The sequence below is a fragment of the Capra hircus genome, chromosome 19 (assembly GCF_001704415.2).
Source record: "Capra hircus breed San Clemente chromosome 19, ASM170441v1, whole genome shotgun sequence".
Taxonomy (NCBI): domain Eukaryota; kingdom Metazoa; phylum Chordata; class Mammalia; order Artiodactyla; family Bovidae; genus Capra; species Capra hircus.
The window spans coordinates 61,064,262-61,092,171 of NC_030826.1; the positions used below are offsets into that span (position 1 = coordinate 61,064,262).

Genomic DNA, 27,910 nt, shown 5'->3' on the forward strand with positions numbered 1-27,910 from the left:
CTCTCTCTCTCTTTATAAACGGTGAGAAGAGGACAGAACTACAGGACCAGTGAAGGATGGAGACAAAAAAAAAAAACAAATATCAGTGCTGACAACCAAGTTAAAACTCAGCATGGACCCAATGCACCCAGTGATACATCAACACTGCCCAGCGCGGCAACAAAGCCTGAGACGATTCAGACCCCAGAGGCCCCCGGTGCCTGTCGGGGAGGTGACCGCCTGTCCGCTCTCTGCCCCGCCTGCGCCTGCCTCTCATCCTCTTCTCTCTCCCTCCCCCACTCCGCCCTGAAGTCCTTGCAGGGTCTCTGCCACCTGTTCCAGGCTCCCCAAGCTCCAGCCTCCTCAGCCCCCGGCCAGGAAAGCCTCTCAAGCACAGTGCTGGACCGCCAGCCGCCACATGCCGAGTCAGTCACCCTAGCAACGCAGCACCGAGCTCCTCACACAGCTACTCGCTGCGGGAGGTGCCATCATTATTAGTACAATTCATATTATTATTCCCCAAGCTTCCCTCGAGGCTCAGACGGTAAAGAGTCCGCCTGCAATGCGAGAGACCCAGGTTCAACCCCTGGGTCAGGAAGATCCCCTGGAGAAGGAAATGGCAACCCACTCCAGTCTTCTTGCCGGGGAAATCCCATGGACAGAGGAGCCTGGCGGGCTACAGTCCAGGGGGTCACACAGTCAGACACGACTGGAGCAGCTGAGCAGCCTGCCCACATTATTCCCTGTCCATGGATAGGCAGAGTGAGGTGCAGAGAGGTCAGGGCTTCCACCCGAGGGGACACCGCTGGGGGGCAGACCCAGGATTCCAAGCCAGGCCCTGGAGTCCGCGTCCACACGCATCAGAACACTTATAGCGGGGGTCCCCAACCTCTGCGATCTGGTGCCTGATGACCTGAGATTCAGCCGCTGTAATAATGACAGAAATAAAGTGCACAATAAAGGTGATGCGCTTGAATCATCCCTGAACCATCCCTCCTCCCCGGGTCCGTGGAAAAACTGTCTCCCATGAAACTGGGCCCAGGTGCCAGAGACGCTGTCAAACCCCCCAGGTGCACAGCCCCCTGCCGTGCTTCTCACAGTCCACCACAGGGACGCGGCTTTGTCTTCTCTGGGGGGCACTCATCCCTGAGGGCGGGAAATCCCATCTTTCTTGTCCTCGTATTAATGTGCTTCTTATTCATTGGCCTGAAGATGTTTCTGATGGAGTATCCTCTGAAAGAATATGGAAGGGGATTTCCCCGGCGGTCCAGTGGTGAGGACTCAACGCTTTCACTGCTGGGGGCCTGGGTTCCATGTTGGTCAGGAAACTAAGATCCCACAAAGGGTGTGGCATTGCCAAAAAACACAAAATAAATTCGAAAAATGTTGGCGGGCTTGGGGGGGACAATAAACCCCTTCTGCATTAACTCAAGCTGCCCTAGCAAAATAGCACAGGCTGCGTGCGCGCGTTTGAGCTCAGTCACGTCCAACTCCTTGTGACCCTGTGCACTGTAGCCCACGAGCTTCCTGGGTCCATGGCATTCTCCAGGCAAGAATACTGGAGTGGCTTGCTGTTCCTCCTCCAAGGGATCTTCCCGACTGGATGTGTGTCTCCTGCACTGGCAGGGGGGTTCCTTACCCCTGAGCCACTTGGGAAGCAGGTGGTGTATACTGGTCTCCTCCCAGCCCTGGGGGCGGAGGCCTGCGGTCAGGGTGCTCCCAGCCCCGGGGGTGGAAGGGCTGTGGTCAGGGTGCTCAGAGGCCGGGAGGGCCGTCCCCCTGGCTCGTCTCCTCGCCGCAGCTCCCCGCGGCCTTTTCTCGGTGTATGCTCTGACTTCTCTAACCCTCTCCTTTCTTTTTTTGGCCATTCCCCTGGGCATGTGGGATCTTAGTTCTCAGACCACGGATTGAACCCATATCTCCTGCGTTGGAAGCGTGGAGTTTTAACCTCTGGACCACCAGGGAAGTCCCTCTCTCTTCCTATAAAGCCACTAATCCCATCATAGGGGCCCCATCCTATGATCTAATCTAACACTAAATCCTCTCCAAGGCTCCATTTCCAGACACTGGGACCCGAGGGTGGGGCTGAAAGGGGAGGAGCACAGACATTCGGCCCCTAAAACCCTCATGGTTCCAAGGTACCTTCAATGCTTCATCACAGCTCTAAATAAGCACAGAAGATTTCAACTGTATTTAATAGTGTTATCTAAACTATTAAACCACTCTCCTCATGTATCACCAGAGCAATGTGTCACAGAAACACCAGAGCAAAACCTCCTTAATTCATTTTTATCTATTTATTTATGGCCATACCACGTGGCTTGTGGGATCTTATTTCCCTGACCAGGGGTTGAACCCGGGCCCAGCAGTGAAAGTGCCCAGTCCTAATCACTGGACCGCCAGGGAATTCCCACCATTATTCACTTAAAAATCACTTGGTTCTCATTAGGTTAGAAATTTTCTCTCATTTCACTCTAGTTTTTTTTTTTCAAAACTGCATTTCCATTTTATCGCAATATACTTGACCTTTACGTCCAAAAGTAGTTAATTACCTTATCCTGTTTTGTGCGTTTGTTCTAAGTCCCCTTCAGCCGAGTCCAGCTCTTGGCGACCCCTGGGACTGCAGCCTCCCAGGCTCCTCTGTCCACAGGACTCTTCAGGCAAGAATACTGGCGTGGGTTGCCATGCCTTTCTCCAGGGACTCTTCCTGACCCAGGGCTTGAACCCTCATCTCTTAGGTCCCCTGCATTGACAGGCGAGTTCTTCACCACGAGCTCCATCTGGGAAGCCAGACTTTGTATATAAATTGAAATTTGTTTAAAGCTTTGCTCCAAGTGTAAAAAAAAAAAAAAAAATCCCTTCTAGATTAAGCCACTGTCATTATTACTGTAAGTCATTTGTAATCAAGCCACATATATTATAAACTTTGACAGGTTATCATTAAGCACAAGATAACGTTCTTGGAAATACATCTTTAAGGAGAGGCACTTGGGGGGTGGGCCATACTGACTTGCAGAGAGGAGTCTTCCCTGACAGAACATTTTGATCTTCCCCCAAGAGGTGTTTACAGCTGGGGCAGCGCACCCTGGTGAGACCTTGGCTCTGGTTGAGTGAGAGAAGGCCCCCTGCGCAGGGATAAAGAAACACCGCCCTGCACTGCAGCGGGCTCCCACACAGACCAGCTGAGAAAGAGCTGATGTTCGGAAAAGCGATCCCCCCACCTCTGCACCTAGGAACAAATTTTCCCCTTGGCGAACCTCCAGATTTTCCACAAAACACGCATTTCTGTTTGAAGGTCACTCAGTTCGGTTGCGCAGTCGTGTCCAACTCTTTTCGACCCCATGGATGGCAGCACGCCAGGTTTCCCTGTCCATCACCAACTCCCGAAGCTTATTCAAACTCATGTCTCAGTCGGTGATGCCACCCAACCATCTCATCCTCTGTCGTCCCCTTCTCCTGCTGCCCTCAGTCTTTCCCTCCAGTGAGTTAGCTCTTCGCATCAGGTGGCCACAGGATTGGAGCTTCTGCTTCAGCATCAGTCCTTCCAATGAATATTCAGGACTGATCTCCTTTAGGATGGACTGGTTGGATCTCCTTGCAGTCCAAGGGACTCTCGAGTCTTCTCCAGCATATCTTTCAACTCTCACATCCATATATGACTACTGGAAAGACCATAGCTTTGACTATATGGACCTTTGTCGACAAAGTAATGTCTCCGCTTTTTAATATGCTGTCTAGGTTGGTCACTTGAAGGTCGCTGCCTTCCTTCAAACCATCAGATGGGTCTGGGTTGGGGGACTCCTATAAACGTCAAGAAAAACTCAGTACCTCCACCTGAAAAATTAAGATTTCTAGAGGTTAAAATCAGTAACATTCTCTGCTGCCTGCAAAGTTCAGTTCAGTCGCTCAGTAACGTCCAACTCTTTGCGACCCCATGAATCGCAGCACGCCAGGCCTCCCAGTCCATCACCATCTCCCGGAGTTCACTCAGACTCACGTCCATCCAGTCAGTGATGCCATCCAGCCATCTCATCCTCTGTCATCCCCCTTCTCCTCCTGCCCCCAATCCCTCCCAGCATCAGAGTCTTTTCCAATGAGTCAACTCTTCACATGAGGTGGCCAAAGTACTAGAGTTTCAGCTTTAGCATCATTCCTTCCAAAGAACACCCAGGGCTGATCTCCTTCAGAATGGACTGGTTGGATCTCCTTGCAGTCCAAGGGACTCTCAAGAGTCTTCTCCAACACCACAGTTCAAAAGCATCAATTCTTCGGTGCTCAGTCTTCTTCACAGTCCAACTGCCTGCAGAAGCAGACACTAAAAGTTTTAAAGGAAGAATTTGTGTCCATCAAGGGATTTCCCAGGTGGTCCAGTGGTTAAGAACCTGCCTTGCAACACAAGGGATGTGGGTTCAACCCCTGGTTGGGGAGCTGAGATCCCACGTGCAGTCGGGCAGCTAAGCCCACAGGCCACAACCAGAGAGAAACCCAGGCACTGTAACTAGACCCAACACACCCAAAATAAGTAAGGAATAAATGCTTTTAAAGTAAAATTTTAAAAATCTAAAAAAAAAAAATTGGGTCCATGGAACACACGTGGTTGGATCATGGGCGCCAGAGGCAGACACAGGAAAGAGGGAGACGGGGGGGGGGGGGGGGCAGGCGGGTCACCAGGGTCTCCCCACAAGCCCCTCCAGGTTCTGCTCTTCACTGGCTGCTCTGAAGACCCAGCCCTTAAAGCAGGCCTGCGCCTCCCTGAGCTCCAGACAAGATTCCTTTCAGGCTACTTAACCCAAGTTGAGGTTCTCACGGGCTGGTAAATGCAGAGAGCTTATTTGCAAGCCAGGGTCATATCTGCCTAGCAACCCAACGTGAAGACCAGGAGGACTCGGCCTTTGGCTGGGACCAGGCAGGCCAAGTGCGCACAAAGGAATCTGTTCTCATGCAAATGAGCCAAAGCCAGAGGGTAGAAAAGAGCCCTGCGGACCTCTCTCTCAAGCCAGCGCGCTTCCAGAGGTGCCTCGGGACCGCCTAAGGGGCTCACGATAGCCTTGGCCCCAGCAAGTGAAGCCTGGGGCTCTGCTGCCTCTGGGTTGCGACAGACACAACAGGAGGGGCGAAGGGGGCGCTGGACTCGGAATTTAATTTCCTGATTTTTCTGGTTTTGTACTCCAGATTCCAGAAGTCCTTTTGTTCAGGTTTAGAACTAAACAGAGTTAGTTTTGTTTGGGGGGCAGTTGGTGGGGCAATTGATTCACATGGTAATGCAGTGCTTTCCCTAGAGAAGAGGGAAAAAAGGCAGGGTGTCCACCCTTGGTCTCACTAGGATCCAGGGAACAAGGTGAAACCAGCCCCTAACCAGGGTGGGCAAAGGTCACAGGTTTGCGGCTGGCAATACCAGGCAGAAGCTGGGGTCCCAGACATCCGGCTGCTGTCCAAACACAGGTGGCAAGTGTCACCCCTGATGGGCTCTCATTGCAAGAAGCCGGCGTATCTGCACCTGGGCAGAATCCCTCTCGTGCTCTGTGCCTCAACCTTTCTCATCTGTAAAGTGGGCGTAAGTGCCAACGGTAGAAGGCTAGTGACGGGCTTCCCAGGGGCACTAGTGGTAAAGTACCGGATTGCCAGCGCAGGAGACTCAACAGACTCTGGTTCCATCCCGCGGTCGGGAAGATTCCCTGGAGGAGGGCACAGCAGACCACTCCAACCGCCAGGCGCGGGCTACAGCCCACAGTGTCACAGAGTCCAACACGGCCGAGCACACAGACAGATGGGCACAAAATTGGGTCACACAAATGGCACCTGACGCAGGGAGCAAAGCAAAAGGGAGACAAAAAGCGACTAACAGGTGGCGGTGTTCCGTCACTGAGTCGTGTCCAACCTTTTGCGACCTCATGGACTCCAGCACGCCAGGCTCCTCTGTCCTTCCCCATCTCCCGGAGTTTGCTCAAATTCACGTCCAATGAGGCGGCAACGCCATCCAACCATCTGACCCTCTATCATTCTCTCCTTTTGCCACTAACAGGTATAATTAATATTAATAAAATAGCGACCCATTATTATGGCACCCCGCTCCAGTACTCTTGCCTGGAAAATCCCATGGGCGGAGGAGCCTGGTGGGCTGCAGTCCATGGGGTCGCTGAGGGTCGGACACGACTGAGCGACTTCACTTTCACTTCTCACTTTCATGCACTGGAGAAGGAAATGGCAACCACTCCAGTGTTCTTGCCTGGAGACTCCTAGGGACGGGGAGCCTGGTGGGCTGCCGTCTCTGGGGACTTAGCAGCAGCAGCAGCAGCAACCCATTATTACTGTTATTATTATTATAGCTCAGTTCAGGCCAGTCGCTCACTCGTATCTGACTCTTTGCGACCCCATGAATTGCAGCACGCCAGGCCTCCCCATTATTATATTTATGCTCCTCCAAAAGCTAGTCATTTCACTTGGTCAAAGACCCAGATGTGATTTTCCCAAAGGTTCATTTGCCCCCAGGACTTTCTGCACTTTTTGTCTAATTTTTAAAACCAAGAAGCTGAAGGACCAAGATCTTCTGTGACTTGCCGGCAGTCACTCAGCTAAATCAATGGACTGCCTGCTCCCTTAGGCTCCTAAGCAGGCCTCAGTACAGTATGCGCTGTGCCATGTTGGATATGGCATTTCCACGCTCCGACAGGGCTGTGTCATGACGCACTGTAACATCCTAAATTTCAAGGATTATGTTTCCAGGCACTCCTGATTCAGCACTAAGTGCTTGCATGCTGGTGGTTAAAATCAGAGTCTAAATATCATTACACTGGAGTCTAAGAAGAACAACTCGAAAAGGATCCCCAGGCCGTTGGACCTGATAAGTCAGAAGTAGCAGTGAGGAGAAGCAGTTACGGCGACTGAGGGCTTACCATAAGGCAGTCTCTGGGATCCGTACTTTACCGACATCACCAATCACGCGCTCCGGTTCTGGGAATACCACCACTGTCCCTACTGAATAGATTTGGAAATTGACGCTCCAGGAATCAGGCTGCCTCTGCAAGGCTGCAAAGCGCCCCCGCGGTCCCCAGCGCACTGTCCGAGTCCCAAGGGAGCCCTGCGTCCTCAGAGCCCGCCCCTGGGCCACCCCTGACCCGCAGGACCCGGACCCAAACCACCAGAGAAAGCAGGCAGCGACTGCAAAGAGATCAGTATTAGGACTCGGACCGCCGACTCCGCCCGGCGGCGACCCTCCGTACACGCACCGCCAAATTCGGGTCTCCCGAGTTGCAGACATAAGGAGCACATTCTCCGAACCCAGACAAGGGAGCGGCCGGCGGGTGCGGAGAAGGAGGCCTCTGCTTCCCAGCAGGTCTCCACGAGGCCCCGGGGACGCGAGGGGGACGCCAGGCGGCCCAGCCTGGGGCCCCAAGGCTCCGAAACACACTGCTTTGTCCCCGCCACGAGCTCGTAACTGAGGTTTCCTGAGTATCGTGTGCTGAGTGCACTGTGACCCAGGGGTCGGGGCCCCCGGACGGGGGCGCGCACCCCCGCCACGTCCCCGCGGAGCCCCCCGGGAGTTAGGCGGCCGCGCACCTGCGAGGACGCAGCCTCCCGCCCGGAGGGGAGGACGCGCGCGCCCCGGGCCGGGGATGCTGACTCAGCCCGGCCGCTCGCTCACATCCCCGGCGCGCCACGCGATGCTGTCGCCGCTGCAGCAAAGGGGGTGAAGCGAGGCTCCCGTGCAGCGGGGCCGCGAGCTCCCCGGGGCCCCTGCGGTCCCCGTCGCCCCCGCCAAGAGGAACCGCGGGGATGCGCGTGTTGACGAAACCGGGGGAAGTGGGCGCGGGAGGAAGAACTCGGGGTCCCCGGCGCCGCGCGCGCGGCTCACACCCAAACTGGAAGGAACCTGTTCTGCCCGCGGCGGGCGCGGAGCCGCAAGCCGAAGCCCTGCGGGCGCGGGCAGGGCCGCGCAGGGGGCGCGCCGGGGACCTGCGGGCAGGGCGGCGGCCCGCGGAACCCGCGCGCCCGGCCGGAGGTCCCCGCTTTCTGCGCGGCCAGCGCCCGGGTCCGGCCAGGCTGGGCGCGCAGGGATGCGCGGGGCCAGGAGGGGCGCGGGGCGGCGGGCCCGGGATGCCGGCGGCCGGCGCGGGGGCGGCCCTGCGGGACCCCGCGGCTGATCGGAACGGCGAGGCCGTTACCTTCCGTGACCCCCGGCCCCGGCTCCGGGCGGGCGCGCGCCCGGCACGGCCTCGTCCACGTGGGCCGGCGCGCGCACGCCAGGCCGGCCCCCTCCTTGGCGGCGCTCCGCGCTCGCAGCACATGGTCGGCGGCGCGCCCCCGAGGCCGGCGGAGACCGGCTGCAGCCGGTATAGGATAAGCGATAGGCAGCGGCGCGGGGCCGGGGCGCGGGCGGCCGCACGCACGGCTCGGCTCGGGCTCGGGCGCGGGCGGCGGGGCGGCGGGGCGGGGGGCGGGGGGCGCGGCCCGGGGGCCCGAGGCGCGGGGGCGGGCGGGGGGCCGGGCGCCCGGGGCTCGCCCGCCGGAACCAACTTGCCATAGGCTGGGGCCCACGCCTCAGGGGTTAATCCTTTCTCGCGTTCCCGAACTGCTTATAAGGAGGGGGCGGCCCGGCCTCCGCCTTAATTGAGAGCCTTTGGGGTTTATTCTCCTCCGTCCTAACTTGGTGAGTTGGTTTTTATCATTTTACGCGTTTAAAAGTTTGATGGTGGGTTGTGGGTGGTGTTGTGAACACCTGTGTTCGGGGCTTTTGGGGGGCTAGCGCGGCGGGGAGGGTGGTTAGAGGGAGCGGGAGGGAGCCACGGAGAAGCCGAGCGTTTTGGAGACCGTGCTCCCGGAATCCTCTGTGACAGTTGGTAACGCTGGGGGCCCCGGGATGGCGCGCTGGCGCCGGTGTGGGCAGCCGAGAGTTGCCTGCCGGCGGCCCCGGAACAGGGGTCTGGCAGACACCTAAAGGCAGGTCTGGCCTTTGGTGGGTGCCCCCCGCCCCCCGGCCGCGGCGAGGGTCTCCGGGCTGTCGGCAGCGGGGGCGCCGCGCTGAGCCCGCTGCACGCATTTTCCGCATGAAGTTGTCCGCGCGTCACGGGAGCGAAATGTCAGAGGTACTGTCCCCGGGCTGGCGCGCGCGCAGGGCGGCCCCGGAGGCAGCGCCGGGGAAACCGGGGGTCCCGGCCTCCCCCCACCCGCCGCACGCGCCGGGGCGGCCAACCGGGAGGCAGGGTCGGGCCCCGACAGCCGCTCGCCTGCCCTGAGCGGCAGGGCTGTCAGCGGACGGCTGGTCGCTCTCAACTTCCGAGGTCCCCGGCGCTGCCCACCACGGGGAAGCGCCCGGGGAGCGGAGCGGAGCCGCGGCCAGGGAGGATGGTCTAGCGGAGGAAATGGGTTACTTCCTTCTGGTTTTCTTCGCAGCCTTCTTTTTTAAACTAGAGCCCCACGCTCCCCCAGCAGACAGGTGATAGAAGTTTGTTAGGTGGCACTGAAACTTGTGAGCAAATGCAAGGGCCGGGGGAGTGCGTCAGTCTCAGAAAAGACTTCCCCGGAGCCAAATGGGGCAGAACAAGCGGTGACGACTCGTCCACCTGGGAGCTGGTTTTGTATGCACCGTTTGAGACACCCCTGGGCAGCTCTTTCTGCACAGAGACGGTTTCTGCCCTGGGAATGGGATTTCTCGGTAATCTCATCATTTTGCAAATCATAGTAAGTGGATTAGGTGCAGGGTCTTGTTGGCAAAAAATAGTCCCAAGTGCTGCGCAGAGATCTGTAAGGGAGGGGTCTCCCCGGGTCCAAGCTCCAGCCCCAGCATCTGGTGGTGAGGCGGGGGAACAGTTACCCTGCCTGGTGGATATAGAAATACTTCTCATAATTAAGGGAAGCCTGTCCAAGATAGAGAGTTCCAGTATGTAAATAAACAATGCAGCCAAGTGGAAAAGCTCTTCTCTCTTCATGAGAACCACTAACCCTGAGTTTTCCTTCTGTGGTTTTCCAAAAAGGACTTTCCTCGCTGGAACTCCTGAGGAGGACACTTAAATTAGGGGCTCTGGGTCCGCGTCACCGTCTTGTAAAGGGGGTGAACCAGTTTAGCCAATGATTCAGAGCGGTCGGGGTGGCTGTCCAGGTTAGGCTTGGGACTTTTTTTTTTTTTTAATAGCTCATGGAGGTGAACTTCACCTGAAGACAGACAAGTTCTGACTGCTAGGGCCGGAAACAACTTGTCAAAGCTGCTCTCCAGGCTACGCCTGTAAGAAGGTTGGAGGTAGGCGGTGGCTCTGGAGGCTGCGCTTGCACCAGCGGCACCTCTGCCCACCAGAGCCTGCGTTTTGGGCTTCACGCTGCTCTGACCCTGACAAGCACCCTGATGGGCCAGCCCAGTCCAATATTTCGCATTCTTTATGCCTCCAGGCAAAGCTTTTCTCAGGAAATCAAATCACAGAGAGACTCCCAGCTCCAGCAGCTTTCCAGGCCTTGGCAGAACAGTCATTTATTTAAGATTAGATGACCAAATACTCATAAGAAATCACTCCAAACGGCCCAGTGCGTTGTGTTCATCCTCTTCCTTTGGACAAACGTTAGGGTGAGGGTGGGATGGCTGCCAGGAACCCCAGTTTGGAGTCTGAGCGTCTTACCCTCCAGAGTAGCCACGCCTCACCCCTGCTTTTAGAGGGTAAAACTTAAGAGACGAAGTCATTCCCCCAGTTAATGGTAAATAGAAATTCAACAAATGCACAAGAACCTCACAAAGGCAGACCTGTGGGCCTTGGGTCAAAGGGCTTAGAAATGAATTGAGAAAGATGAAAGCGTCACATAGGGTCAGTTAGGGTCAGAGGCTATCAGGAGTGGAGGTTTCTAGGGCAGGATGAGAGCTCAGATCATCCCTGTCTAGTTCAAGCACCCTGTTCACCTTTTGAGACTGAAGATCAAGGAGCAGAGTGATTCTCCCCAGGCCACAGGGTCGCGCGACTGTATCCCCACACAGTCACCAAATATCCCTTCCCATCAGAGAAACGCATGTACTCATAGAAGCAGACAGATATCTCCGTGTTCTGGAATTCTTAGAGCCTTTTAAGCTGCAGGCCTTGGTTTCTGGCTTTGTTTGTAGAGGCTGACCTGTTTGTTAAGCCGGCCGGCCTGCTGAGTGCATAGCAGCAGAGTCCAGGGAAGGTTTGTTCTGCCAGCAGGGCTTTGGGGGGCTAGAGCCATGCGCTGCTTCAGGAGCGCCCCAGGACACATACTGCGTTCAGTGAAGTTTTATCAAGCGCATACGGCCTGCCGAGCACACTGCCCAGTGCTGGGTCTGGGGCAGCAGCCGCTGTGTGCAGGGCGTCCCCACTGTGTCACAGCGCCCGGGCTCCTCTGCTACCATTCTGTGTCACGCTCTCCAGCGCTCGCTACAGCAGAGCACCGAGTGCACTCGGGCGATACAGGAGTAACACTGGGGGGTCTCTGGGTCCTGGGGGTCACCTTCCCTTTAAGGTGATCGCAGTAATAACGACCTCCCCTACTCTGAGAATGCCACTGACGGATACAGTCGTGTCTGGCTTCAGGGGAGGAGCCTGGATATGAAGCAAAGTTTGCAAAAAAAAAACCACAGAGGCATCAAACACCCAGGAGGGCTGAGAGAGGAGACAGGAGGGAAGCAGTGGCCGCCATCCTGTTGCCAGCCGGCCCGGCACAGACCTCGCCAGCGTCAACGCCTGTCCACCCACGCCTGCAGGCGTCACCTGGCGCTCACGCCTCCCTCCCAGCTCCCTGGGCACCCTGGGCCACCAGGTTCAACCTGAAGACATAGGTGATCGGGCACTAAAGGGTCAGCTGCCAGAGCTGGGTGGAGCTCTGAGGGGTCCCAGAGGCAACCTCCTCATTTGACTGGTGAGGTGTTCAGGCCCACAGAGGCGCAGCAGCTTTCTCCAGGCCACACAGCAAGGGGATGAGAGAGAGAGACGGGCCCGTGAGCAGGACGGAGCGCCGGCCTCGCCCAGGGCCTGCTGAGAGGAGGTGGCCTCAGCTTTGTGCGGAGACTGCACGCTGCTCCTGCTTCTCCAGTGAATGCAGTAGCCGCTCAGTCGTGTCCAGCTCTTTGCTACCCCCTGGACTGCAGCCCGCCAGGCCCCTCTGTCCATCGGATTCTCCAGGCAAGAGTACTGCAGTGGGTTGCCATGCCCTCCACCCAGGGATCGAACCCAGGTTTCCCTCATTGCAGGCAGTTTCTTTACCAGGTGAGCCTCCAGGGAAGCCCTGCTCCACTCCGCTAAGCACCACCCAACCGAAGATCGTGCCTCCGTCCCGCAGCAGGCGAGAGAGGCTCCTTTTGTCCCCCTGGGGCCTTTATCAATGTCAGCCCAATGTGTTTTTGTTCAGGTTGGCCTGAGCCTGCTATTAAAATGCTTGGATTTCCAGGGCCCCCTTCTGGGTCAGATCGTGCCCATGTGGCCTTGGACTTAGCCGCCACTGCTGGCCGGAAATGTGCTGAGTTCCGGAAGGACACGGCTGAATGGTTTTAAGATGTGATGGGATTTCAGCCTTAAGGGTTTTTATCATTATCATCAACACACGCTGAGCTGTGGAGGCGGAGGCCACCTCTGTGCTGTCAGCGACCCCCCCACCCGTAGGCCCAGGCACCTGGCAGGTACGTCCTTGTGTGCAGGGTACCAGAGGGGTCTGTAGGGACTCGGGCCCCAGCTTTTGTTTTCCATGAGCTTATAACTTAACTGAGCAAATACAAGTGCATACAAGTAGACAGCGCCCTGTTTTTCAAGGACGCTTGTCCCACGAAGAGACCCCTGAGGTTGAGTGGATCGGAGGAAGCCTCACGGAGGAGGAGGACGCAATGGAGCCACACCTTGTGGGCGCCAGCTGTACAGAGGGGGCCTCCAGCCTGGGGAGGGGGCATGGCCACAGGCAAGGGGGCTGGAGGCTCCGAGGCCCGGAGGGGTCCAGGGTGGCCTGGCTGGCTAGTTGAGTCCTAGAACAGGCAGGGGTAAGGCTGCAGAGGTCTGTGGACAGGGGGTCAGGGGGGGTGTCCAGCTAGGAAGGACATGGAACATCAAGCTGGTCCCGTGGATTCTGTCCTTCAGAAAGAGGAAAGCGCTGAAAAAGTCCGAGCAGAAAAATGTCATGACGGTGCAGCATTTCAGCAAGATTAATCACACCAGACACGTGGAGCCAGTTGAGACACCAGTGAAGGAGTCTTGGGCTTCCAAGGTGGAGCTCAAAGGAATCGCCGAGTCGGGGAATGAGAGGGGCAGGTGACCTGGGCTGTGGGCCCCCCGACACCCACTTCTTCCCTCCCGGGGGTGACCGTGGTGCCAAAGCCGACACTGGCGCGGATCGGGTGGCCAAGAAGCTTGGTCGCGTTTCCCACACCAGCTCACAGAGAGGCCCGAATGAACTTTCTGGTCCGCCCAATACGTGTTCTTTTTTGCTTCTCAGTCGTAAGCCCACTACTCTTGGCGTGCCTCTGCCCCAGCCGCCTCATCCTGGGGGTGAACTCAGAAAGTCTAAGGAAGGAGGCGGCGGCCTCCACCCCGAGCCACCGAGTTCTCTGCGTCCCATCTTCCCCTTCCACTCTCAGGCATGACACGCGGACTCCATCAAAACAGAAGCCTTTGCTGCAGGGAGCATAAGCTTCTTGAAGCATCGTGTGCCCTATTTTATGCAACCAAATAGCTAACAGTAAGAGGGTAAAATGCGTATCTAGTCCTTTCAGAGGACTAGGCTGATGTGCTGTCGGTAGGCTGAACAAGATGAAATGAGGTCAGACTTGTTGCTTTGTAAGAGTCTTAGAGCACATTCTGAATATTGGATCCCGGCATCAGAAACTGGCCAGTCACCAGCCAGGCGCGAGTCTGTGCTGTTACTTCTCCTTCGCCCTCCGTTAGCAATGAGCCCTGCCTCAGGACGTGCGCCCTGCAGCGCAGGGCTAGGTTGCCTGTACACTCTGAACGTTCACGGGGATACAGCTGCACAATTTCAGAGGATCCTTAAACTCAAGGTGTTGTCATTCAGTCCCTTAGGTCGTGTCCGACTCTCTGCAACCCCACGGGCTGCAGCACGCCAGGCTTCCCTGCGCTTCACTATCTCGGGGAGTGTGCTCAAATTCACATCCAATGCATCGGTGATGCCATCCAAGCATCTCATCCTCTGTCGTCCCCTTCTCCTCCTGCTCTCAATCTTTCCCAGCATCAGGGTCTTTTCCAATGAGTCAACTCTTCGGATCAGGTGGTCAGAGTATCGGAGCTTCAGCATCAGTCCCTACAGTGAATATTTAGGGTTGATTTCCTTTCCAATTGGCTGGTGGGTTGACATTAAGAGCTCAGAGACCACAGACTCATTGACTCCTGTCAGTGAGTTTAGTTGGGCTAAGAACATACACGACTGTTTGAAAGTGTTTGCAGCTGCAAAGGTTTTGAAAATGCCTGTGTTTATGGGCTTCCGTCCACTGCAGAACCACAGGGACTTAAACGTCCCTGCCTCCAGGATTCGGAGAAGGCAATGGCACCCCACTCCAGTACTCTTGCCTGGAAAATCCCACGGATGGAGGAGCCTGGTGGGCTGCAGTCCGTGGGGTCGCACAGAGTCGGACACGACTGAAGCGACTCCACAGCAGCAGCAGCAGAGCCGCCTCCAGGAGTAACTGGGGTGTGTCCCTTAGTGGTGGTACAGCCCTGTCTGTTCTGATGTTTGTTGCAGCTTGAAAAGCACAGTGAAGTCGGGGGTAACTGGCCTAAGTGCCCTGGCTGCCCAGACCCCCGAGTCGGTGGCGCCTGATTTGGCCCTTACATCCTAGAGTGCTGGTCCTGTGTGGAGGAGGTCCAGTCCTCAGACATCACGGCGCTGTGAGGAGCTTGATCGTGCTGAGCCGGCTCCCAGGAGACAGGTGCCCACGTTTTCATCTGCCCCATTCTGGTCCTGCAGGTGCGTCCGCACGTGACCCCAGACCCTGATCGGATGGGAAGCAGGCGGCTCTGAAGGACCCGTGGCATCGGGCAGACGCAGGGCGTCTCCCGCACTTGGCCCTGGAGGGTGGCCTGTGCGCCTCTTCCTGGGCTTCGTTTCCGACCCACATGTCTTCTGGTCAGTTCAGAACCTGAACTTGTCTTCAGGTTCACGGGCAGCATGGATGCCTTTCTTCATCCTCCAAAGTGCCTCTAAATATCCTGCCCGGGCTCTTTATGTTTGTGTGGTTAGTTTTTCCCATTAACTGCCATGGCTTGGAAACCCAGCTTCCCCAAGGGCTCCATATACAACCCAAAGATAGCTCCTCAGGTGATAGCTAGCTAGCTAGAAGGATGGATGGATAGGTAGACGAGGGAGACAGATGACGACAGGTAACAGGTGACAGACAAACAGATAAATGGACAGATATAAATAGATGGGTAGATGCTATTCAAAGACATTACCCTAACTGCACATGATTTAAATGTTCATTGACCTAAGAACTGTAGTAAGTAGCTCTTATCCGTGATGTCCAGTATTAGAATCATGTACCCTCAGGCCATTGCTGGTCTAATTTCGTTTTAATTTTTTCTTTCAGATTAAGAATGTCCCATAAGAGACTGCAGCTTTGTTGCAGAGCCAATGTTTACACTCAAGTGCCTGACGGTGGATGGGGCTGGGTGGTCGCGGTTTCCTTTTTCTTCGTTGAAGTCTTCACCTACGGCATCATCAAGTCCTTCGGCGTCTTTTTTAATGACTTAATGGACAGTTTCGATGAATCCAACAGCAGGATCTCGTGGGTCATCTCCATCTGTGTGTTCGTCTTAACATTCACAGGTTAGTACGTCTTTCAGCTTCAACGCCAGATAAGCATGTGTGTCTTGGCAGTTTGCCTAATGAGGTAAGAGAGGCTGAGGAAGACGGTCTGTTTGCCAGACCTGACTGCCGTCAGCTCAGGGCACATGTGTTAAAGGCCTCCCATGCGCGCTCTTAGGGTCCTGCAGGCTACCCTGAGGACAGCAGTAAGCTCCGGCTCACGGGGAAGCTGGTCGTTTCCTAGAGAAGAAACGGCACGAAGTCTTCGGCATCCCGGGCCCTGGTCTCGTAAAAATGTGCTGAGGAAATGGGTGGAAACTGCAGGTGTGGCTGCAGGCAGAAGAGAGATGGAATGTGTGAAAGGAGAGCATGAAAAATTAGACATGTTTTCCAGAGGGGAATGTTGTGAATTCCAAACACCTCTTTCCCTAAAGGAGTTCCCGTCAGGTACAATACGTTGTAGTGTAATTCTTAACACACTCACTTTCACTTCGTCCCCTGGTGACCTTGCAACACGGCACAGCAGTGAGGCCTCGTGATGGTTCATCCGTCCGTCGGGGCCACGGCAGGCTTTCCTGAGCAAGCAGGCCGTGCACTTACCCTGCGTTAGTGGGGCTGCATTCAGCCTCCCTAACTTTAGGTTCACATCCTGCCACGGAGCCGTCACCGCTCAAGTTTTCTGAAGTGTCATTCGCTCTGTCTGACTCTCTGTGACCCCGTGGACAACCTGCCAGGCTCCTCTGTCCATGGGATTCTCCAGGCAAGAATACTGGAGCCGGTTGCCATTCCCTTCTCCGGGAGATCTTCCCGACCCAGGGATCCAACCCAGGTCTCCTGCGTCGCAGGTGGACTGTCTGCCCTCTGAGCCCCCAGGGAAGCGCAAGCCTGTCTCAGTGTACTCAGGTTTCTGCCCTGCACTGCCTGAAAGAGGCAGCGCCACTGTTCCCTGCTGGAGTTAGACTTCCTCCCCTTGGTCCCGATTCCGTCTCCTACATGCTCCGTGGACGCGCTCCTAGTTCTGCCGTGAAGATTAAGATGATTTCTTAATTGGCGGCCTGTTTACTTTCTTGGAAAGATAACTTACATGGGCTAGAACCAAAATTCTACATTTGGGAACTGAAATAAGAAAATTCCAAAGGTGAACTTTAGCCCTTTTCTAACCAAAGATAATACAGTCAACAAGAAATACCCAGTTAATACTATTGTAACAAAGACAACTTCCTTTTTTAACTTTAATTCACTAACTGATTTGTTTGGCCATGCTGGGTCTTAGTTGCAGCATGTGGGTTCCAGTTCACTGACCAGGGATCGAACCTGGGCCCCCCGAGTTGGGAGTGCAGTTTCTTAGCCTCTGAACTGCCGGGGAAGTCCCAAAGATGTTCTGAATGCTGTTACGTTGTTGTTATTGTTCAGTCACTAAGTCATATCCAACTCTTTGCGACCCCATGGACTGGAGCATGCCAGGCTCCTCTATCCTTCACCATCTCCCAGAGCTTGCTTAAACTCACGTCCATTGAGTTGGTGATGCCATCCAACCATCTCATCCTTTGTTGCCCCCTTCTCCTCCTGCCTTCAGTCTTTCCCAGCATCAGGGTCTTTTCCAATGAGTCAGCTCTTCAGGTGGCCAAAATACTGGAGCTTCAGTTTCAGTCCTTCCAATGAATATTCAGGGTTGATTGCCTTTAGGATTGACTGCTTTGATCTCCTCATTGTCCAAGGGACTCTCAAAAGTCTTCCCCGGAACCATAATTGGAAAGCTGAAAGCATCAGTTCCTTAGTGCTCAGCCTTCTTTATGGTCCAGTTCAGTTCATTTCAGCCGCTCAGTCGTGTCTGACTCTTTGCGACCCCATGAATCAAAGCACACCAGGCCTCCCTGTCCATCACCAACTCCCGGAGTTCACTCAGACTCACATCCATCAAGTCAGTGATGCCATCCAGCCATCTCATCCTCTGTCGTCCCCTTCTCCTCCTGCCCCCAATCCCTCCCAGCATCAGAGTCTTTTCCAATGAGTCAACTCTTCGCATGAGGTGGCCAAAGTACTGGAGTTTCAGCTTTAGCATCATTCCCTCCAAAGAACACCCAGGGCTGATCTCCTTCAGTGGACTGGTTGGATCTCCTTGCAGTCCAAGGGACTTTCAAGAGTCTTCTCCAACAAGTTCAAAAGCATCAATTCTTCGGCGTTCAGCCTTCTTCACAGTCCAACTCTCACATCCATACATGACCACTGGAAAAACCATAGCCTTGACTAGATGGACCTTCCTTGGCAAAGTAATGTCTCTCCTTTTAAATATGCTATCTAGGTTGGTCATAATTTTTCTTCCAAGGAGTAAGCGTCTTTTAATTTCATGGCTGCAGTCACCATCTGCAGTGATTTTGGAGCCCCAAAAATAAAGTCTGACACTGTTTCCACTGTTTCCCCATCTATTTCCCATGAAGTGATGGGACCAGATGCCATGATCTTCATTTTCTGAATGTTGAGCTTTAAGCCAACTTTTTCACTCTCCTCTTTCACTTTCATCAAGAGGCTTTTTAGCTCCTCTTCACTTTCTGCCATAAGGATGGTGTCATCTGCATATCTGAGGTTATTGATATTTCTCCTGGCAATCTTGATTCCAGCTTGTGTTTCTTCCAGGCCAGCGTTTCCCATGATGTACTCTGCATAGAAGTTAAATAAGCAGGGTAACAATATACAGACTTGACGTACTCCTTTTCCTATTTGGAACCAGTCTGTTGTCCCATGTCCAGTTCTAACTTGCTTCCTGACCTGCATATAGGTTTCTCAAGAGGCAGGTTAGGTGGTCTGGTATTTCCATCTTTTGAAGAATTTTCCACAGTTTATTGTGATCCACACAGTCAGAGGCTTTGCCATGTCAATAAAGCAGAAATAGATGTTTTTCTGGAACTCTCTTGCTTTTTCCATGATCCAGCGGATGTTGGCAATTTGATCTCTGGTTCCTCTGCCTTTTCTAAAACCAGCTTGAACATCTGGGAGTTCATGATTCACGTATTGCTGAAGCCTGACTTGGAGAATTTTGAGCATTACTTTACTAGCATGTGAGATGAGTGCAATTGTGTGGTAGTTTGAGCATTCTTTGGCATTGCCTTTCTTTTGGATTGGAATGAAAACTGACCTTTTCCAGTCTTCTGGCCACTGCTGAGTTTTCCAAATTTGCTGGTATATTGAGTGCAGCACTTTCACAGCATCATCTTTCAGGATTTGAAATAGCTCAACTGGAATTCCATCACCTCCACTAGCTTTCTTCTTAGTGATGCTTTCTAAGGCCCTCTTGGCTTCACATTCCAGGATGTCTGGCTCTAGGTGAGTGATCACACCATTGTGATTACCTTGGTCATGAAGATCTTTTTTGTACAGTTCTGCGTATTCTTGCCACCTCTTCTTAATATCTTCTGCTTCTGTTAGGTCCATACCATTTCTGTCGTTTATCAAGCCCATCTTTATGGTCCAGGTCTCACATTTGTACATGACTCCTGGAAAAACCAGAGCTTTGAGTAGACGGACTTACACAGAATGCTTCCATCCTGGTCACTAATGCCTGAGTCTGCGCACTGCCTAAAAGTGGCCCTGGTGATTTCATTCTTCGCTGTATTAACATATGAGCTGATGCTCTGCCAGCATTGGGAGAGATGTACGGCCCAACCTCACCACCACTGAGTGCTTTCCTGGTGGTTCTGCTCTTTCTGCCCAGCGTGTGCCACACTGTTCTTCCCCCTCCGAGTCTGGAGGGTCCCCTTATCTCCTTGTACTCGGGGGCAGGGGGGCGGGTAGCAGTGGTAACCCAAGTAACATATCACTAGGAAGCTTATTTGCCAGACTTGGATGTCCTGGGGGACAGCGTGCATAGAAGTTGTGCCAGCTGTAACGCATCAGCCACTTTGAATTATCCGTCCCATGGCTCGCCTGCTTCTGCTTTGCATAACAGAACCCACTATACTTTCATACCATTTGCAAAAAAGTCAAGTGGAATTTGACCCTAAATGGAGTCTTGTTCAAAAGAATCCAAAGCAGTGAGTATAGAAGGGGAAAAAGTGACGGAGTCGTGGGAAATCGCATGTCTACTGCGAGTGACATGACTGTGATCCATCTCCGGTTTCACAGGGGCTCTGGGGGGTCAGAGTCTGTCATCTAAGAAGATGGGTGTAAGTTTTAGACTGTGACTCTGGCTTTCTCTTTGAGGAGCCCCCAAAAGGGATTTTAGAGGATGGGATCTTACGACGGACTTACAGGCACGAGAACAGACTTGTGGTTCCCAAGGCGGGAAGGAGGCGGTGTGGGGTCGGCCGGTGCAAACTAGCGTGTGCGGGACCGATGAAGGGCCAGGGCCTCCTGTGCGGCACAGGGACCTGCGTTCAGCGCCGGTGAGGAACCTCAGCGGGCGAACTCCCTGTGGTCCAGGGGTTAGGACTCTGAGTCTCCCCTGCCGGGGGCCCGGGTTCAGTCCCTGATGGGGAACTAAGATCCCACCAGCTGCAGTGCAGCCGAAAACCACAGTGAGAGAAAATTCTAAAGCATTTATGCAACTGAATCACTCTGTTGCAAGTCAACAACAAGGTGAAAAGACAGACTCCCGGGGAGGCGGGGCTGCGGTCCTGGGGGCTGAGACCCGCCCTCTCTCCTCTGCAGCCCCGCTCTCCACGGTCCTGAGCAGCCGGTTTGGACACCGCCCGGTGGTGATGCTGGGCGGCCTGCTGGTCAGCGCAGGCATGGTGACGGCCGCCTTCTCCCAGAAGGTCCACCACATGTACATCGCCATCGGCGTCGTCTCTGGTGAGCACCTCCCCCGGGCTCGCACCTTCTCCGGAGACTCGGTGTCGAGAATGGGCAGCGGGGAAGGAGGGACCCATTCGCATTTCTCCCTCCCGTTCTGTTTCCTCTTAAAAGTGAGGGCTGTCCCACATCTCTGCTTCTGAACTGGGCCGGACGCGCTCCTCTTCTCAACGCCCAGGACTTTCTGTCTGATGTTGTTTTAATATTTACCGATGAGAAAGAGAACTTCTCTTTCACAAGAGTTTGCAGGCACAAGACGTCCTTTTCACAAAGTAAGGTTTGAATGTCTTTAACCAGCGCTTCCCAAGTCTGGCTCTGAGAAGTCTGAGCTGTAGGGAGGGGGCCAGTGCTGGACCGAGGGGTCTGAGGAAACTTTTCCCATTTCAAAGGAGTCTGTATATAAGTCACAGATTTTACATATATATACACACACATATAACTGACTTTCCTGACAGCTCAGTTGGTAAAGAATCTGCCTGCAATGTAGGAGACCCCAGTTCAATTCCTGGGTTGGGAAGATCCCCTGGAGAAGGGAAAGGCTACCCACTCCAGTATTCTGGCCTGGAGAATTCCGTGGGCTATACAGTTGCAAAGAGTCAGACACGACTGAGCAATTTTCACTTTCTTATATATATCATAAGTATATATATAAAACTCCAAAACTCTATATATAACTCTCTATATAATCCTCTATAACTATGTATATATAAAACTCTGTATATGTGTAATTCTGTATATAACTAAAACTTTTTCCCTTTCAAAGGAGTCCACACATTACTCACAGATTATATATAATTATCCCTACACACACACACACACACACACACACACACACACACACACACACACACACACACACACACACACACACACACACACACACACACACACACACACACACACACACACACACACACACACACACACACACACACACACACACACACACCAGCTTCCCCAGTGGCTCAGTGGCAAACAATCTGCCTGCAATGCAGGAGACGCCGGACACACAGGTTTGATCCCTGGGTTGGGAAGATCCCTTGGAGAAGGAAATGGCAACCTGCTCCAGTATTTTTGCCTGGGAAATCCCATGGACAGAGGCACCTGGCCGGCTACAGTTCAAGGGGTCAGAAAGAGTTGGACTGAGTGACTGAACACACACACAGATAATTCTCTCTATATAACTAAATATATGCACGTATACATAGAAAACTTTTCCCCTTTAGTGGAGTCCATGCATTACTCAGATTCTATATAACTGTATATATACGTACATAGTGAAGATCTGCAGGCTTTTTCCCATATATTTCTGCACATACAAAAACTCACTTATTTCCAAATAGAAGTCTTATGTAAAAACTATATTTGATAAGAGTTCTGTGCACTGTGAATTATATAAATCTGGGGGAAAAACTGCAGAAAAGTAGGAAAAAAAATTCCACGAAACAGATTTTTCTGTTCCCTTTTTTTTTTTCCTTACAACAAGCTTCCCAAAACAGCTCTTGCAGTTTTTCCAGACCTCTGATGAAACCTGCTTTGCTTTGCTCCAGAATGAATTTCTGGGCTCCCCGAATGTAATCATTTCTAAAATAAGCGCCCAAATCCCAGCGCTCTGAACGCACCGTTCGGGCATCAGCCGGCATGTGGTTCTCACTGTCTCGCTGCGTCCCATCACAGGCCTGGGGTTCTGCTTCAGCTTTCTGCCGACGGTCACCATCCTGTCACAGTACTTCGACAAGAGGCGCTCGGTGGTCACGGCGGTCGCTTCCACGGGAGAATGTTTCGCCATGTTCGCCTTTGCGCCAGGTAAGCGGACGGCCAGAGCGCGCGTGTTCCTGGGAGCCGGCCCTTCGTGCTCGAGGTCGTGCAGAAGCACAGGCTAAGTGTCTTCTCCAGTCCGGCACCTTTTCAGGGTCTATCCTCCCTCACCCCCATTTTAGGAGTTCAGACATTTTAATCCTCATCCAAGTTTGCATAAATAGGAAGCAGCGTATGTGCGTGTGTGTGCATGTGTGTGTTTGGTCACCCTGTCGTGTCCAACTCCTTGCAGCCCTATAGGAAGGTACACGGCATATACTCAGCGAGGAAGCTTGAACTGTCGATTCCGAAATAGATGTGGGGGCTGCTTATACTATTCTGTTTCTCTCCTTGGTCAAGAGAGCCATATTCTGTGCAGATTTAACTGGTGCTGGCGCTGGTAAAGTCGGGTTCCTTAGCTGTGTGTGGATGACCTCACGGGGAGACTTTTATCCCTGGTTTAGTTCCCCGTCTTAACTGTGAGCTTGTGACTCTCACCAACCAGTGGTAGAGAAATCACCTCGGAGACCTGGACTCACCTCTTACCCTGCCGTTCTCTGGTGAGTGTGTCGTGAATGGCAGTGGCGTCCACAGGAGATGCAGAGTTTCAGGGTGGCACGTCGCGTCGGAAGCTTCTCAGGTAGTTCAGAAGAACTAGTGTGTGCGTGGCTGTAAGCACACAGACAGAAAGCTGTTAAAGCACACAGACAGGAGCTGTTCCTCGCTGAGTTTCGGTGACGGCAGGCACATGGGTGTCCGTCTTTGCACTTTCTGTTGGTTTGAAATGTTTCAGAATAAAACCCTGAGGGACAGTCAGTGGCCTGCGAACCCCCTAAAGGTGGAAACTCCATCTGGGTCCGGCTTTATTCCCTAGCTCATCCCTGGCACCTGGCAGGCAGGCACCAAGCAACGTCAGATGGAGAAAAGGAGACCAGTTATTGCCAGAAGAGGGTCAAAAGCACTTGGAAATACCCAAGCCAGAAAGAGTTTACAATTCTGAGTTTTTCGTATTAACAGGAGAAATAGAGGTAGGAGCAAAAAAGTGCTGAAGTAGTAAATGGAGGACCCCCCCCCCGACCCCCGGCCCAGAAGATGGGGCTGTCTCGCTAAGCCCATCTTCTTAGTAACCAAGTTACCGCGTCTCTTAAACCTGACTGTCACCTCTCACACTGAGAATCAAGTGAAGAGGAATTCTCAGGAACATCATTTCACCTTCCTGGGATAATGACAAAGATACCTGGAATCTCGTGGGGCCTGTTTATACCTCTCGTCACTGGGGAGCTTGAGGCATCCTTCGGCCTGACCCCCCTCCCCATGCCAGGGTCCCGCCCTGGCTTCCAGGATGCCTCTAGGCTGGCAGGAAGGTAGTTAGGGCATCTCACAGACTAGAAAGCAGAGGATAGCATCAACCCAGCTCCTGACAACCCTGTACTGCGATCACACAGTAACTGTTAATTCCAGGGTAGCCCTATGAGCTTTCGGATTCTTAGTTGGCTCTCTCCTTCGTCTGTTACTGTTGAGAGCTAAAGGAGTGTTTGGAGAAGGATCCAGCTCAAATGGTAGAAGTTCTGTTTTGAAAAGGCCAGAGAGTCAGTATTTCAGGCTTCCCGGACACAAGTCCTTGTCAGATCTGCTCACCTCTGCAGTGACGGCACACGGGCAGCTCAGACGGCGCTGAAGAATGCTCCCAGCTGTGTTCCAGTCGAGGTCTATGACCCAAGCCGGGCTGGGGCTGGGGCTGGCCGGCAGGTCGCCTTCCGTGCACCCTGATGCGGGTCACAAGCTTCGTTCACTTCTTGTGCCTCTGCTTGGAGGAAGGCACCCCCAAAGCTCCCCTGCAAGCCTGGGCTGCAAGTGTTTGTTCCGGCTCGTCCTGAAGCGTCTTCGTCCTCTCGAGCCCTGAAGGCGCCCGGGGACGATGCGTGTCGGGTCGGCTTTCCTCCTTGCTGTGCTGGGGCTTCGAGGCCGCGCTGGCTCTTCTCTGGCCGTGTCGCCCGAGGGCATCTCCCTGTGATGGCGCCTCGTGGCCGAGCGTGGGCGCCGAGGCGCTCAGCCTGCAGGAGTTGCAGCTCGTGGGCCCAGCAGTCGCGTCGCACGGCCTTCAGTCACTGCTGGGCGTGTGGGATCTCCTGGAGCAGGGCTCCAGCCCGGGTCCCCTGCGCTGGCAGGCGGAGCCTTTGCCCCGAGCCCCCGCAGAAGCCCCAGCTGAGGCGTCACCACGGTCGGCCCCCGTCCGCAGCTGTCTTTCCTCCGCATCCCCAGTCCCCCGCTGACCCTGGGTTTTCTTTCTGCGTCTCCCCCGCGCCCCGCAGCCATCACGGCCCTGAAGGAGATGGTCGGCTGGAGGCACAGCATGCTCTTCGTGGGGCTCCTGCAACTCAACCTTGTGGTCTGCGGCGCGCTGCTCAGACCCATCGTCGTCGTCGGCACGCTGGGGACCCCCGAGACCCCCGCCCCCGAGCACCGGCAGGAAGCGCAGTATATGCTGGAGAACGAGAAAACCCGCACCTCCATCGACTCCATCGACTCCGGAGTAGAGCTAACTACCTCACCGAAGAACGCGCCTGGCCACCCGGCCGCAGTGGAGCCCGCGGCCGAGCTGCAGGCCCGGGGCCGGCCCGGCGCGCCGCTGCTGGACTTCTCCGTGCTGACGGAGAGGGGCTTCGTCTGCTACACGCTCTTCGGGCTGTTCGTGACGCTGGGCTTCTTCGCCCCGTCCCTGTACATCATCCCGCTGGGGCTCAGCCTCGGCCTGGACCGCGACCGCGCGGCGCTGCTGCTGTGCGCCATGGCCGTGGCCGAGGTGTTCGGCCGCATCGGGGCGGGGCTGGTCCTCAACCGCGAGCCCATCCGCAAGGTCTACATCGAGCTCGTCTGCGTCGTCCTGCTGGCCCTGTCCCTGTTCACCTTCACCTTCGCCAAGGGCTTCTGGGGCCTCATGGCCTGCAGCGTCTTCTCAGGGGCCATGATCGGGACCGTGGCAGGCACCCACATCCCGCTGCTCGCCGAGGACGACGTCGTGGGCATCCAGAAGATGTCGTCGGCGGCCGGGGTCTACGTCTTCTTCCAGAGCATCTCGGGGCTGGCCGGACCTCCCCTTGCAGGTAAGCTGCATACACAAGGGAGTGCCCTTGTGGGCTAAGCTTCCCCTTTCTTTTCCATGGTGGTTCAATCCAGGATACTGACTGCAGTCCCCGGTGCCCTGCGGTAGGGCCTTGTGTCGTCCGTCCCGCGTGTATCGTTTGCACCTCCCGACTCCGGGCTGCCCCGCCCCGCAGCCCTTCCTCCTCGAGGCCACGGGTCTGTCGTCTGTGAGCCCACCCGTTTCACAGGGGCTTTCCCGTGTCTGAGATTCCACGTACAAGAGTACCGTCCTGTTACGAGTCGTGCCAGCTTCCTATTCATGTCGAATGAGAAACAGCGTCTGTTGATCTTGATACTTGCAGAGCATTTTAGAGGTGTCAGGATGGACAGTATCTGAGCCACTGCTCTTGACTTACCGTGAGGACGTGAACCCCGGGGTGTGTCAGCCCCCAGCCCGAGGCGGGACCGGCGCCCCGGTCAGGAGGGACTGGGGTCTGCAGCCTGAGCCGCCTGGGCGTTTGCTACCGGGTCGCCTTGTGAGACACTCGGCAGGGGACACAGGGATTTTTTACCTCATTACACTCTGACTTTTCAGAAAACAGGACTGAGGGGCTTCTGTAAGCCAGCGTCCCTTCGGAGAATGGCTATTAGGGAACTGAACCCAGAGCAGCACTCTGCGGAGACTCCGCGGGTCACTTGGGAACATATCCTTGTAGGAAGGATGTGTCTGTTTTATATCTTGCGTGCTAAGTCTCTCAGTCATATCCAACTCTTTGCGACCCTGTGCACTGTAGCCCGCCAGGCTCCTCTCTGTCCATGGGATTCTCCAGGCAAGAATACTGGAGTGGGTTGTCACTTCCTCCTCCAGGGGATCTTGCCAACCCAGGGATCGAAGCCCAGGTCTCTTATGTCTCCTGCGCTGGCAGGCGGGTTCTTTATCACGAGCGCCACCTGGGAAGCCCCGTTTTATATCTTGGACTGGAAATAAGTCCTTGAGGTTACCACGATTACACATCGTACCCAGTGACCTGAGGTGGACCAGGGTGAAGTTCCCAGAGCTCCTTGCGCTCAGGAGAGGATGTCAGGTTTCTTCCCAAGGAAATGAACGTCTCCCTGATCGCATGTTTTACGTTCTTGACCAGGACAGACCTGCCCACAAAGAACATACAAAGGAACAGAGTTTCCTCAGGCAGGCGCTAGGTGTCCCCTCTCCCGTCTAGAAAACACTCCTACCTTCCAAGCTCTTTTCTCCTTAAGAAAGCCAGACAGAACCAGGGAGGCAGAGAGCCCGAGAGATGCCGAGCCGGGGGGAGCCTGGGGCGGGGCGAGGGTCTGCGTGGCTAACGTCCGCTGCCCCCGTAGGTCTGCTGGTCGACCAGAGCAGGATGTACAGCAGAGCCTTCTACTCCTGCGCGGCCGGGATGCTGGTAGCCGCCGTGTGCCTCGCCCTCGTGAGACCCTGCAAGCGGGGGCTGTGCTGCCGGCCCCAAGCCCGGGAGGGCAAGGCCGAGGGTCCCCGAGGGAAAAAAGCGTTGCAGGACATCCCCGAAGACTTTCTGGAGATGGACCTGGGGAAGACCGAGCCCAGAGCTCCTGCAGGAACGGAGCCCGTCTGACACCCGCGCCCGCCGCTGCAGCGCCGGGCTGGGGAGGGCATGGGGCGGGGGGCCCGGGGCGCCAGAGCAGCGGACCGCCAGCCCGCTTTCCGACTGCACTTCAAAGGGAATGTACGCGAGAACCACTACCAACATCCTTCTTGTTTTCTTATAAGTTTTCTTTTTTGCTTGTTTTTTATGCCAAAACAAAAGCAGTGGAGCGCCTTTCTGTGCATCAGCCTGGCTGGGTTCAGCAGCAACACAAAGACAGGCAGGAGGGCTCTGGGCCACCCTCCGGGTTTAAAATAGGGACATGAACTGGCAAAGTGGTTTGAAGAGCTCTCACGTTTGAGAAGCTGCTATCGTAGAAACTGACATCTGGCCCAGGCCACTGAAATGAAATCAGCCACTCAAAAAAAAAAAAAACCCAACTTACATCATTTTAAAAATTCCTCATTTGCAGAACTATGAACATATTGTTTAAAAACCTTTGAAAAATTCTGAGGTTTCCATTAACACATTAGGGCCTCTGAATTTTCCAGATATTCCATGGAAACAAAGTACAATCTAAGACCAAACCTTTGGCCAGTAAATGGAAATTTTAAAAAATATACGTAACTTGAACTTCAGAAATGTGAAGATGACCAGTTCTTTGTACGGCCAGTCATTCACCAGTATCTCAATACGGAGCACACAGCACGGCATTCAGAAATGGATTTCCTATTGCTTTTTTAATTATTCAGAAATATGTGATTGTAGTGTCTTTAATTTAAACCACTATTTATTATTAAGTTATTCTAGAATGAATAAAGTGATCAAAAGAAAGTCTGAGACATAAGCAGAATTCTCACCTCCCTGCTGCAGTCCTTGACACGCCTCTTTAACTTGTAAAGTTACTCTCTAAAAGGCCGAGTTGTAAGGATTCTTCAGTGTGATGG

At 54.4% G+C, this 27,910-nt stretch overlaps 2 protein-coding genes across 5 annotated transcripts in view; one reads left to right on the plus strand and one right to left on the minus strand.

Annotated features, from left to right (window-relative positions):
• ARSG (arylsulfatase G) overlaps nt 1–27,910 on the minus strand; it is a 102,763-nt gene that overhangs the window by 66,807 nt on the left and 8,046 nt on the right. The window lies entirely within an intron of this gene.
• On the plus strand, nt 8,477–27,147 carry SLC16A6 (solute carrier family 16 member 6). Of its 3 annotated transcripts, XM_018063940.1 has the most exons (7): nt 8,477–8,626; nt 14,744–14,871; nt 15,491–15,729; nt 20,353–20,496; nt 22,174–22,302; nt 24,606–25,397; nt 26,740–27,147. In XM_018063940.1, the coding sequence occupies exons 3-7, from the start codon at nt 15,498–15,500 to the stop codon at nt 26,991–26,993; spliced, it is 1,551 nt and encodes a 516-aa protein (XP_017919429.1). In that variant the 5' UTR covers nt 8,477–8,626; nt 14,744–14,871; nt 15,491–15,497; the 3' UTR covers nt 26,994–27,147. The 3 variants fall into 3 exon arrangements, with proteins under 3 accessions (XP_017919429.1, XP_017919428.1, XP_017919430.1); XM_018063939.1 differs by lacking the exon at nt 14,744–14,871; XM_018063941.1 differs by lacking the exon at nt 8,477–8,626 and having other exon boundaries at nt 14,501–14,833.

Coding starts and splice junctions, on each gene's coding strand:
- SLC16A6 (XM_018063940.1), top strand. CDS start 15,498: ATGTCCCATAAGAGACTGCAGCTTTGTTGCAGAGCCAATGTTTACACT. Junction 15,730..20,352: donor GTTCGTCTTAACATTCACAG/GTTAGTACGTCT, acceptor TCTCCTCTGCAG/CCCCGCTCTCCACGGTCCTG. Junction 22,303..24,605: donor CATGTTCGCCTTTGCGCCAG/GTAAGCGGACGG, acceptor CGCGCCCCGCAG/CCATCACGGCCCTGAAGGAG.